Raw genomic sequence first — 13,661 nt, 5'->3', positions numbered from 1 at the left:
TTAAAATCAAATAAAAATGTTTTGAAAAGATTTAAGCACACGTGCGACCGCTCGCGTAGGCCTTGTGCTGAAGATCTTTTCCTTCTCTTTTACAAAAATCAAACAAAAATATTTTGAAAAGGTTTAAGCACACGTGCGACCGCTCGCGTAGGCCTTGTGATAAAAAACCTTTTCTCTTTTTATATAAAAATACAAAAATATAAAATCTTCAAAAAAACTAAAAACACCTTCAAACAAACAATTTTTCTGAAAGAACTACGTAACCCTGATTTCTCGGTATGACTGAGAATACGTAGGAGCAAGGTCAATCCTTGTCGGGCCCAAAAAACTAAAAAATATTTTTGTTTCTTTATATTGTTGTCTCTTGGGATAATTAAACATTTTGCAAACCACATTTTTATTCGCGCATTTAATTAAAGGTACTGCCTTAGGGCAGGCGTTGTAGGGTGCTAACACCTTCCCTACACGTAATCGACTTCCGAACCCATCTCTGGTTTTCACAGATCTTGTCTTATCTTTTTATGGTTTTTCCGTAGTTTTCCAGAATAAACTATGGTGGCGACTCCAAAATATATTTTTTTCAAAGCATTTTCTCTTTTTGGATCGTCGTCGTCCCGTCGCGATTTTCTGGTTGCGACACAAGTGTTAGGGACACTTTTGTTGTTTGGGTACTTAAGGCAATATGCTTAATTCTTCATATCTTTTATAATCTAGAATAGTCCTATGTGCTGTCACCAATGGACTTTTGATTTTGTAATAGACTTTTGATTAAGGTTGACCTAATTACAAGCCAAACATGATTAATTATGCTTTAATCTTAGGTAAAATAGTTTTGAAGTTGATCTACTTTGATCCTGTTTAGATCATTCATTTTGCTTATTCATCATCAAATTTGTTGTTTGATTGTCTAACATGGTGTCTGGATTTCTAGTTTGTAATTTGACCGTCTATTTTGTTGTCTGGCCGCCCAATCTAGTTATTTGTCGTTGGTTTGGTGGTTGATTGTCCAACTTGTGATTGACCTGACGATAATATGACACACCTATACCTTCTTCAGCTGAAATTAATTTTTGCCCAAGATTTTTATATTATTTTTAAAAGTTTTTATTTTAAATGTAAGTATAAGTTAGTTTATTTTATAGAAAAAAATGAATTATATATTTCTTTTAAAAGTGTTTATAGTGGGAATGACAAATGAGTAAATAATCATCCGAGTAACTACCTAAATTCATGAAACTGAGTTCTAATACAATTTTGAACCAATTTTAGATCAAAACTCTACCTGTCCATGTAAATCTGCAGTGAAAATTGGTCCAATTTGTGTTTTTCGGTGAACAAAAGTATAAACTGACCAGAGTCAAAAATTAACAACTTCAATTGTTAAAAACAATGACTTTAAAAATCAAAAGTAATTTTAATTTTTTATATGATTGGATGAACTTTTAACATAAAGCCTTAGTTTTAATATATATATATATATATATATATATATATATATATATATATGTATAATAAATAAGTAATAAAATAACATTACTAAAAATAATAATAATAATAATTAAAAATAAGTAATAAAATAACAATACTAAAAATGATAATAATAATTAAATAATTTTTTTTATTATTTTCTTAAAAATAATTATAAATATCAGTATAAATATTTTTTTTAATTTCATTATAGATAGTTTTGTTTATATTGTAAATAAAGTTTTAATTTTAAATAACTATTTTAGTGTAAAAATATGGTTACTCAAAATATAAAATGATAAAATCATTTATACTCTGAAAGAAGAATATAGGTAAAGTTGTATTAATTTGATTTCCTAAATTAATTTTTTCAATAATATAATTTTAACAAAAGATGTTTAATAAACAAATTCACATGGATTAAAAAGAATGTATCGACATATGTAGTGTAATAAGTAAGTGTCGCAACGGGAATCGTGATGACACGGATGATCCAAGAAGAAACCGGTTCAGAAAAAGTTTTGGAGTTGTTGTCATAGTTTATTCTAAAAAACTACGAAAAAACCATAAAATGATAAGACATGGTCTACAAAAACCAGATTCTAAGTTCGGGAGTAGGTTACGTGTAGAGAAGGTATTAACATTCTATATCGCCTGCCCGAAGGCAGTACTTTCAATTAAATACGCAAATGTGTGTGGTTTTCAAAATGTTTAACTATCCCAAAAAAACACATTATAAAGAAACAAAATATATTTTTTAGTTTTTTAGGAAATTGTTGAGAAATTTTGTTTGGAAAAGATTTGGATTTTTGGGAAGTGAAGCTGACAAGGACTAGCCTTGCTCCTACCTATCTGCACTCTGGATAGAGAATCAAGGATCACGTAGATCTAGCTGAAAGATTGTTTGTTTGTTCGAAAATATGGATGTTTTGTATTTTTGGTATTTTTATATAAGAAAGAGAAAAGGTTTTTAACACAAGGACGACGCGAGCAGTCACACATGTGCTTTAACCTTTAAAACATATTTTTAGTTATTATTTTTAGGAGAAAGGGAAAAGGTTTCCAGCACAAGGAAGATGCGAGCGGTCACACGCATGCTTAACCTTCAAAACATATTTTTTGTTATTTTTTATAAGAAAGAGAAAAAGTTTCTAGCACAAGGACGACGTGAATGGTCACACGTGTGCTTAATCTTTTAAACATATTTTTGTTATTTTTTATAAGAAAGAGAAAAGGTTTCTAGTACAAGGACGATGCGAGCGGTTGTGCTTAACCTTTAAAACATATTTTTGTTATTTTTTTATAAGAAAGAAGAAATGTTTTTAGCACAAGGACGACGTGAGCGGTCACACATGTGCTTGACCTTTAACACATATTTTTGTTACTTTTTATAAGAAAGAGAAAAGGTTTTTAACACAAGAATGACGCAAGCGGTCACACGTGTGCTTTAACCTTTAAAACATAGCTAACGGTATGTCAATGTTTCATGCCACGTTGTAAATTGAAAATCTCTCTCCAACCACACCCCCTCCACGGTGCATCCCTTCACGACTCCTTGTTTCTGCAAAATATTCGATGCCCTAACTGTGCAGGACCTCTTTCTAAGAACATGGTTTTCCCAATTCATAATTTCAACACCTTCTCTTAAATCAATTTTTTTCACAAATCTCAAAATCAGTGAGAAACCATAGCCCCATCAACAAGTGGTACAAAACCATGAGCAATAAAGTGGGCGTAATAATTGGGTTATGAGCACAACACAACATCCCCATGTGTACCCTACACAGTTTCAATTCACCCCCACCAGAGGACCAAAACTCATCATAACCGTTTCTACTTCAAAACATCGTCTTCCAAATTCGACAATCCAAGGTCTCTATTTCCTGCATATGTGATACGAAATGTTTCACATTCGCCGCCGGCAGCGCTTCCATGGTGGGATCCCAAATTGGAATCAATTACAGCCATAGATCCCAAATCAGAAAGGGGAAAAATCTTGTCCCTTCTTCTGGTTCTCTCTACAGGGCATGTTCATGGTGGTGTCGCGACGTCCATGGAGGTGCTGCCACTGTTGTCACGGTGGCTCCACTCAAATTGCGAAGTGGTTTCTTGTAGGGTCTGCATCGCGATCTATGGAGAAGAAGCTCGTGGTGGTGACGACGCGATTTAGGGTTCGTCGTAGCACTCGCGATTTGGGATTTCCCTTCGTCATTGCTCGCGATTGGTTGGAGCGAACTTTGTTTTTGCGTTTCTGGCTTGGTTTCTATTTCCTGCAGGTTGCCATGGATAGTGGCGTGGTGGTGCGAAGATGGTGCGCGAAAGGCTTCTGGTGGCGCTATTGGGCTGCAGTTTCTGCATTTGATTGGCATCCATGGAGTTTGGATGAGAATCGAAGGCGATGTGGTGGCGGCTTTCAATGGAGTTTATGTGCGAGATCGTGTTTTAGTGGTGCGGAGGCGGCAAGCTCCCATGGAGGCGTAGCTATTGACGACGACAACTTGACTTGCCAGAAGTTTCGTTCTTTCGTTCATTGATTTCATTTAAACATGATTTTTATTTGTTTAAATTCAAAAGAAGAAATTCAAGAATGAGGTTTTCTCTGTTTTTATTGTTTAACTTAGTATCTGTGTTGCTAAATGAGATGTTCACAAGAGATCTCTGTTTTTGTAATGTATTTTGATATGAAAAGCGTTGGAAATGGAGCTTGGAAGTTTCATCACACTACTAGATTTTGACTTTTCATTAAAAAATACAGCATGGCAGACGTTAGCATCATCAGACATGGAAGACGTTAGCCACATCACCTGTTTTTTTAACGGTGTTAGTTTTAAGGGACTAAAATCAAAGTTTCTTTAAGGAGGAGGACTAAAATGTACCTTACTTTGAAAGAGGGACTAAAACCAAAAATGCTTAATAGTATAGGGACTAAAAACATATTTAACCCCAATATAAATAGAGGAGAAAGTCCACAAGCCAGGTATGCTCTAATCACGCTCTGATCACACTTCCAATTTGCACAGAAACCCTACTCTATACTCTCTCATACTAAGAATCATCAACTTGAGAATCAAGGTTCTTCTATTATTCGCCTAACTTGGGCGTCGGAGTGTCATTGCAGGTACCTCCCCCCTTTGGTCAAGGCTTGAAGATTATCGGACGATCGAAATTGAAGTAAAGCGAGCGGTCAATAACGAGAGCGAGCGAGCTATTGGGCAAATCCAAGCGAAAGAAAGCGGGAAAGCCACGACATTTAGGTCAGTCTCTCGGTCCCTAAAATTTACACGAAACATTTTGGCGCCCACCGTGGGGCCGAAGGCTTGAAGACTCCTAATGGTGACCACAAGGAATATGACCAACAACAACTCCAAAGATATGATAAGAGAGCTCCAGGCCCAGTTAGAAGCACAAACGACACAAATAGCAGCACAGGCGGCACGAATAGAGGAACAGGCCCGAACCATACGCCAACAACAGGAGCTACAGGAGAAATAGGCTGAAGAGATCGCCATGTTGAGAGTACAACGCCCTCCACCTGAAATGTCCGACAACCAGGGTAGTCAAAACGGTGAGCCGAGCGTTCATACACAACCAACACCTGTGCAAACCGGTTGACCTTCCAACCTATTGCCTTTCACAGAAGCTGTTAGCTCCAATGCCCGACCGGCCCCCGCCACCAATAGAAAGATTCGACGGCACCTCGGACTCGGAACATCACATCAGAAACTTCATCGAATTTATGGCTTTCTACTCCAGGAGTGATCCAGTCCAATGTATGGCTTTTTCCTTATCCTTGAAGGGTGAAACACTAGAATGGTACTATACCCTCCCACCTAATTCAGTAGATTGCTTTCACACCGTCACCACATTGTTCAGAAAACAATATGCGATCAACCGAAAAGAGGATGTGACCCCGACGAAACTTGTTAACCTCAAACAAGAAAAAGACGAGACCCTTAGAGCATTCATGCAAAGGTACAATGAGGCAACAAGATGAGTAAAAGGTGTCAATCACACATTCATCACCAATAATCTGCCCAACCGCTTGAACCGGGATACGTCTCAGAACACCTATATGCTTAACAACCCAACTCGATGGAGGAGCTCTAGGAGAAAATGACTAAGTTCATCCGAATGGAAGATCAGAGAAATTCCTGAAGAAAGAAACAGCCAGAGGCCCCCGTAAATGGAAATAAAAAAGAAACAAAATGAACTCGTGAAGGAGACCAGAACCAAAGACCTCCTCGAAGGGACCTACCCATACCCCTTGGTCCCCGATATGATCACTACGTGAATCTTAATGCACCAATAGCAAAAGTATTCAAAGAAGCCTTGAACGCTGAACTTGTCATTATAAGAAGACGGCTCACACCTCGATCCGCTGATGAAACTAAAGCCTGCCTCTTTCACGATAACCAAGGACACGCTACTGAAGACCGCACCACGCTCAAGGACGAATTGGAAAGGCTCATCCGAGCAGGATACCTCCGACAATTCGTAAAAGAAGAGTCGGACTGGAGAAGACGTTCCCCTAGAAAGGAGGCAATACGCCGAAGTCCTGAACAAGCATATAGGAAGGATAATCGTCAGAGAAATTGTTCCTGAAGTCGCCCCCGGGAACACGAGCGGGAAAAACCGATTAGAGGTTGAATTGATATCATCTCTGGAGGTTTTGTTGGGGGAGGAGCCTCGTCTTCGGCCCAGAAGAGACATTTGAGGAGCTTGAGAAGTGTTCATGCTGTAAGTCGCAATCCTTTATCCATGCAAGACATCACGTTTACCAACGCAGACTTCCATGCCCCGGAATCTGATCAAGATGATCCCATGGTCATCACCACCTAGATAGCATTATATGATGTCAGTAAGGTCCTGATCGACCAAGATAGCTCAATCAACATACTATATTGGACGACATTCCTAAAAATGGAATTGTCAGAAGATATAATATCCCCGTTCAATGAGCAGATAATAGGCTTCGCAGGCGAAAGGGTAGACACCCGAGGATACCTTGACTTAAGGACCCGACTGTGAACAGGAGAAGAAACGAAAAAATTAAGGGTACGATTCTTATTAATGGAAGTAAACACCTCCTATAATGCCTTCCTCGGACGGTCCTGCCTAAACGCTTTCGAGGCGATCGTATCAACACCTCATTTCATAATGAAATTCCCGTCGGAAGAGGGGACCATTTGTATAGTTAGGGCAGATCAAAAGACAACACGATAATGTTACGTTGCCGGCCTGAAAATTACACCCTACGTCTCCCGAAGAGAACCAAGGAGACATGAGACAATAATGATCAACTTGGATCCCAGAACCAACACAGAGGATCGGATCCAACCCTAGGGGGATGTCAAACCGCTCGTGATAAGAAGGACAAAATCGCAAACGACCACCAATCTCGAACAAGGAGATGGACATAACTTGGTCGAACTATTGAAAGCCAACACCGACATATTTGCGTGGAGTGCCACAAACATGCCAGGAATCCACCCGACCATAATGACGCATAAACTTTCCATATTCAGGGAAGCAAGGCCAATAGCACAAAAAAAAAAGTGAAGACTCAGTGAGGAAAAAAGGCAAGTTGTACAAGAGGAGGTCAATAAACTTATCAAGGCAAATTTCATCCGCGAAATAACTTACATAACTTGGTTGGCGAATGTCGTTATGGTCAAAAAGTCAAGCGGCCAATGAAGGGTGTTTATCGACTTCAACGACCTGAACAAAGCGTGCCCAAAAGATTCATATCCCCTCCTGAGCATCGACCGATTAGTATACGGGGCCTCAGGACATGTCGTATTGGGTTTCCTGAACGCATATTTTGGGTATAACCAAATCCCAATGTATTTACCTGATCAGGAAAAGACAACCTTTATAACCGAACGGGCAAACTATTACTACAAGGTAATGTCGTTCTGCCTAAAATTGGATTTGTGAAAATTGGATCTTGAATTCGAAAATCAATTATTTCTTTGTTCTTAGTGATTGGTTCTTATTTCTGTGGCTTTGTGCAGGACAGGTTGAGAAATGATGGTGTTGTGCTTGAGTTTGAATGAATGGAGTGGTTCTGTTGGTGAAGATGAAGTTAGTGCTTCTATTGTTGTGTCTTTCTGGTGAGTATTGAAGTTGATGTGTTGTCATTGAATTTAATAATAGCTTATAGCTTAAAGTTCTTATATTTTCTATTTCTACTTCACCTTTTTTATATTTTTGCCTTCGCTATATAATTGGGCCGAAGGCCCAAACAAAAAATACCCTAAAACCCACACTGTGCCGACACATACATAAATTCTCTCCAGTGCAGCAATTAGGTTTCATATATATTCTCTCCTTTCGCAGCAATTGGGTTTCTGCTCTGTGTCTACCATCAATGGTATCGTTTTTTTTTTCTTTTACTCTGTGTAGGTGTGATATGAATCTGATTCTGACGGTGTTTTGATTTTGCATGAGTGCAGGGGAAGGGAACAGGGAGTTTCGGTAAGAGGAGGAACAAGACCCACACCCTCTGTGTCAGATGCGGCCGTCGCAGCTTCCACCTCCAGAAGAGTCGCTGTGCTGCGTGTGCTTTCCCAGCAGCACGCACTAGAAAATGTAACTCTTTTACTTTTTAAATTTAGGGTTTGTGTTTAAGATTTGGTCTTGATTGGTCGGTGGTTTCAGATAACTGGAGCGTCAAGGCCATTAGGAGAAAGACCACTGGAACTGGAAGAATGAGGTACCTGCGTCACGTGCCTCGCAGATTCAAGAGCGGCTTCAGAGAGGGTATAAGCGGTTCATTATTTGAGTGTTTAATTTTGGGTGTTGTTTTAGGGTTTTTGCTAACGTTGTGATTTTGAATCAGGTACCGAAGCTGCACCCAGGAAGAGAGGAGCGGCTACCACTGCCTAAGCTGTCGAAGGTAGCAATTTTTCTGGATCACTGAATTGTAGGAGTTTTTAGGCTTCTATGTTGTTCGAAACCCTGTGAAACAGTATTTCAGTCGTTTTGATCTCATTTGATATATATGGATTTGTATTTCAACTTGATTATGGGAAGGAGTTTTTGATTTGATAGTTATTTTACGTCTATACTTTAGTTTTCAATTCAGGCCTTAGTTTTGAATTTTTGTTGGCAAAATGAATTATTTTATCCTAATTATGCTGATAAGATTGTTTGCATTACAGCATTAGCTTATATTTTGCATACTACAGGAGAATTCTATATTAGAATATAAATTATTTGATGATTTGTCAAAAGTTTATTGGTTTCGGGTTATGTTATTTGAAATGGCTTGCCATCCAAGCCAGCTAGTCTGATAATGCTGGTTATAGTTTCAACAAGGAGGAAATGCAAGACATGTCGCACCTGGTGAGAAATGACAAAACCATGAATCTTCAAAATTCTTCGCAACTTCTCTCTTGGTAATGTTTCCTTGATAGAAGAAGAATATTAGAACATTCAATTTTGCGATATATATATGTGTGTGTATATATATATATATATATATATATATATATATATATATATATACATATACATATACATACATATATAATGTAATGATAAGAGATAGTTAAGATGAGTCTTAAAAAAGAAATAGAATGGTGCCGACATTTTATACATCTTGAGACTCAATTCCTGAGTTTAAGCCCAACAACTAGGAGTAGTTTCAACAAGGAAGAAAAATAAAACATCTCGCTGTATTCGGAGTAGATAAGAAAACTACGAATGTAAATAATTCTTACCAATCATGTTCCACCTGATAATGTTTTTTTGATAGAAGAATTTGAGAATATGCAAGTTTGGGATGAATGACATGTAATTGTAATTGTAAGAGAGGTCAAATATTGTATAGATTTTGTCAAATATTGGATAGTTTTTGTTAATCAATTTCGCTCCAGTAAAAGTTCTACAAATATTAAAAAATTTATTATTGAATCCACATGTCAGGTAATTGCATAATTACACATCCATCGTTATTTTATTTTTATATTCGTCTCGTATTTTCTTGAAATATTTTTACGTTCATCTATTTTAGTATTCATTATTTACGAGTCTCCTTCCTGTAAAATTATACTTGTTTTACATACTTTTTTGAAATTATATGATAGAAGTTTAAAGATGGTATTAGTCTGTCATCTGTTTTCCTTAAATATCTGAGAATAATAGGGCTAAACTAGGTTTACGTTCAAGGGATTTTACTACCAAAGCCGAAGGGTAGGCCGAATGGGTTTTTTTATTCTAATGTTAGGATGATGTTTTCATTTTCGTTTTCCAATTTTAAACTTTTTTCACTTTGGTCTCATTTTTCAAATTCATTTTTGTAATAGCTGAGAATCTTGTACAAACCAGCAGCTCTCATCTCACGAATAAATAATTATAAAATTTGAAGTTATTCTTCACTTTCAAATTAAAAAACTGAGAAGGAAAAAAAGGGATGTCTTTTTAATATGGGGGATGCAGAAAGAAATAAAATGAGATGAATGAAGAAAGTGTGATATATAAAAAGTCTGAGAATATAATGTTTTTTTATATTTGACATTTCGTCATTTTTTTTGGTTTTCTTCGGTCCAATTATATAGCAGTTCCATTAATAAATCGACTTTTACTTGGGGCACCTCCATAATTTTTACGTGCATTCCTTTAAATAATTATTTTGAAATTATTTTTTTAAAATTGAATTTTAAGAACAAACTTTCTAGAACTGTATTTACAGTTTTTGGGAATGAATTTTTGGATACATCCCTACATGAATTAAACATTCTAGAATAACTTTATAGATGAAGTTCTTTTCTACATCTTTTTTCTTTTTATTTTCTCTTTTCTTCTTCCTTTGCAGTACTGTTCATGGAGAGTCAACAAGATCCTTATACTAAGTGTTCTATAACCAATATACTAACCACAAAACTTGCATAATAATGATGGAAGTTATGACCCCTTTATAATCGAAGTCGCATCTAGTCCAATTTACAGACAGAATGTGACATCCCAAATATTATACTAAACATACAATATAATAGGATTAAGCTATTAAAGTATGAGAAAACAGTTAGAGTAGGGAATGTTAGTATTAAGATACACAGTCATCCAAAATAGAGGTAGAATTTAAAACTTTTACAAGTATAAGTTTTTCAAAATAAAGGAGGCATTTAAGAAAAATCCTAAGAATTAGGGGTTGCATCTTCTTCATGCACCAATGCTTGCTCCAAAGGTACATCATCAGCTTCTGTTCACATTCAAAGTTGGATGATCATTGCAAGAGAAAAAGGGCAAGCACATACAACACACAAGAGTAAGGGTAAGCTAGGTTTCTAAAAGCATACAAGTTAATTCAAACCGATCTAATATAATAAAGAACATTCACACATATAAGCATGCAAGTCATCATTTAACATAAACATAGAAATTATATTCATGCAATTAACCAAATCAAGTATTCTATCATGTTGTGACCCCTAGACTCGTCCGAACTTAGAATGAATGTCGATCTGCGGCGGATTGTGCACTTGTGGTGGCCTTTACTGCTTTGCAAAGCCATTGGCAATGGGTTACACCCTACCACTCACAAGTGTTTGTTCGTTACCGCGCAATAGGCCTTCCAAGAAGCCCCTACACTAGGACCTCCCACTATTCTCACCACACGTGTCAATCCTCTCTAAGTGAGAATGAAAGACCGTTAGAGTGTTAGGATAACCCCCCATATGGAAGCCTCTTACATTCATTCTAAACACTACAATGACCTCACCTAGAGATCTTACTTTGATTCACAATCTCATCACTTAAATCATTTTATCTTCTCTTTACATTCCCCAACATACCATCACAATGTTATACAAATGCATATACAAAGTCTTATAAACTCATATAGGTATCATACATCATGAATCAGCCAAGCAATGAAGAAAAAATCAAGTGAATTAAAATGAGAGGATTCGCTCAGCGCTTCTGGTCGTAGGGCGAGACCAAAAGTGTTTCGCATAGCGCACCCATGCGCTATGCGGATCACCAACCCGAGAACCCTCCTCTTAAAACATCTGCAGAACGACCAAACTGGCTTCGCGAATTAACACCCTTTATTCCCACTCTACTACAGCCACAAGGCGCACCAGGTGCACTAGACGCATGCGAAGGCAAAGAGCACCTTGTTTGAACGACTCACTGTGCGAATCCTCTCGCACAATGAGTCTGCAAAATATGCAGAATCCAAATTTTGTAGATTTGCAGAACTCCCCTACTCAAATTTCGTTTTAGGCACTTTGATGAGATTCTAGAACTTTTAATTTAATCAATATGATGAATTAAACTTGCCTAATTGTTTACAACACTTTCTAACCTATTTGTCTAGTGGTTATGCAATGATCTACACATAAATTCTTCAATTTCATCAACTAAATGACTTAATTATACTTTTAACATATTGAAACTATTTTTAGCCCTTTAGACACTCCTAACAAGTCATATTTGCCTACCTGAGCTACCCCAAATGCCTAAGACAGTTTCCAATCCCAATTGCCTAAATTGACTACCTTACTTCCTCTCGACTAACCTAAAACACCATAATCAAATTATCCTTTTATTAAGTAACATGCAAAATTAACTCTACAGATTTCACAGACTCAACCACATCATTATACATTGTTCATACTGGATTCAAACCATACATTCATAGTCTCATAATTCACATATCAACTAGTACCAGTTCTATCATGGAATTTTATCAAATTTTAGTTCATGCATAAAAAGATACTCAAAATAGTGTCACTTGCACATCCTACCACAATATCCAAAACAGAATTATAGCCATACCACCCTAATTCCCCAGACAAAAATTTAAAACCTAAGCTTCCCTTACCTCTAGTGCAAACAACTATGCTCAAGGATGATCAACAAATATGCTACTCCTTAGGGAAACCCTAACAGTACCTATCGATCACCAATTGGTGATATAAATTAGTCTTTAGAACGTGGTCAAAGCTAGAAATTTGGGGATAATACAACCAGTTACATGCAACCAGAATTTGTTGCATGACTTCGGCTCTAAAGTTGAATGAAAAGAGGGTTTAACTCACCAGTCAAGGAATAGGGAAATTGATCGGTTGGAAGCGTTGCTCTTGAAGCCTTGATCAACTAGGTAACTTCTGTTCAACAAACCAACGATTAAAATTTGAGTTGAGATGGAGAGATGGTAGAGCAGAGAAGAAGGAGAAATGAGCGTTTGAAGGAAGGCAATGTTATTCCGGCAATAGAATGAACTTGGAATTTTCAAGACAGTGTTTACTAAAGTGGCTTAGCCCATCATCTGCTGTCACATGACCATTTATTTTTAAAGCTGACTCATTTGCAAGTCTTACCACATAATATAAAAAAAAATTATAACTATAGAAATATCAAATAATAATTAAATAATTATAAAAAATTAAAAATATTAAATATGTATCTTAAAAATAAGTTATAAAACTAAGAATTAAAGAAAAAATTATTATAATTATAATTATTATTGTTTGAAAGGAAAGTTGATGATTGTGGTATTGTTTGAATTATGAAAAAGATAGAGTGATTTGAGTAAATTTGATATGATATAAAATGTATAATAGATTAGAAAATTGTTTTAATTGATAAAATTAAGTGATTATCATTTTACTTTTATAATTAACATTAATTTTAAATAAATTATAATTAACTCAATAAAATTATTATTACTATTTATATTGTAATTATTAATAATATTATTGTTAAATAGATTATTATTAATATTTTATTACTCATGTTATTTATATTATTATATTAATTATATTATTTACATTTCGATTTAAGCAACCCTCCTCAGGGTCTTATAATTTCTCCATCTACTCCCAACATATCAAGCATGCGTTAATAATCTTTCTCCTATCTGCAAGTCCAAATAAAATTTTCATTTCTGCCATAATCTAAAAAGGCAAGGGCAACTTTTTGTCTTTTCCCTTTTTCAAGTTGGCTTCCCCTCGAAAAATATAATTATTTAGTTTAAGAATATGGTTACTCAAAAGATCAAGGGGGTTACTCCCTGTACCTCCCCAATTCCAACCCCCACCCCCCATTCCATTTTTACCCTTTCTTCTATTTTTTCTATTCCAATTGTATCCTTTAGCAAAAATTTATATTTAGAAATACAATTTTATAATTTTATTCTCCCACCCCCACATAACCTATTTATTCTTTTTTTTTTTTATCTTCAT

At 36.1% G+C, this 13,661-nt stretch overlaps 1 protein-coding gene across 1 annotated transcript; it reads left to right on the top strand.

Annotated features, from left to right (window-relative positions):
- Nucleotides 1-7,707: 7,707 nt before the first annotated feature.
- On the top strand, nt 7,708-8,532 carry LOC106778560 (60S ribosomal protein L37-3). The gene is made up of 4 exons (XM_014666529.2): nt 7,708-7,840; nt 7,923-8,058; nt 8,128-8,229; nt 8,309-8,532. Exons 1-4 carry the CDS (start codon nt 7,838-7,840, stop codon nt 8,353-8,355), a joined length of 288 nt encoding a protein of 95 aa, XP_014522015.1. The 5' UTR covers nt 7,708-7,837; the 3' UTR covers nt 8,356-8,532.
- The last annotated feature ends 5,129 nt before the right edge of the window (nt 8,533-13,661 follow it).

The sequence above is a fragment of the Vigna radiata genome, unplaced genomic scaffold (genome assembly GCF_000741045.1).
Source record: "Vigna radiata var. radiata cultivar VC1973A unplaced genomic scaffold, Vradiata_ver6 scaffold_23, whole genome shotgun sequence".
Classification (NCBI taxonomy): Eukaryota; Viridiplantae; Streptophyta; class Magnoliopsida; order Fabales; family Fabaceae; genus Vigna; species Vigna radiata.
This window is presented reverse-complemented; position numbering and strand designations above follow the sequence as displayed.

What these genes read in the sequence shown, in the direction of transcription:
- LOC106778560 (XM_014666529.2), top strand. An exon ending in AGCAGCACGCACTAGAAAAT is followed by an intron (nt 8,059 to 8,127) that starts GTAACTCTTTTA and finishes CGGTGGTTTCAG; the next exon opens with ATAACTGGAGCGTCAAGGCC. An exon ending in CAAGAGCGGCTTCAGAGAGG is followed by an intron (nt 8,230 to 8,308) that starts GTATAAGCGGTT and finishes ATTTTGAATCAG; the next exon opens with GTACCGAAGCTGCACCCAGG.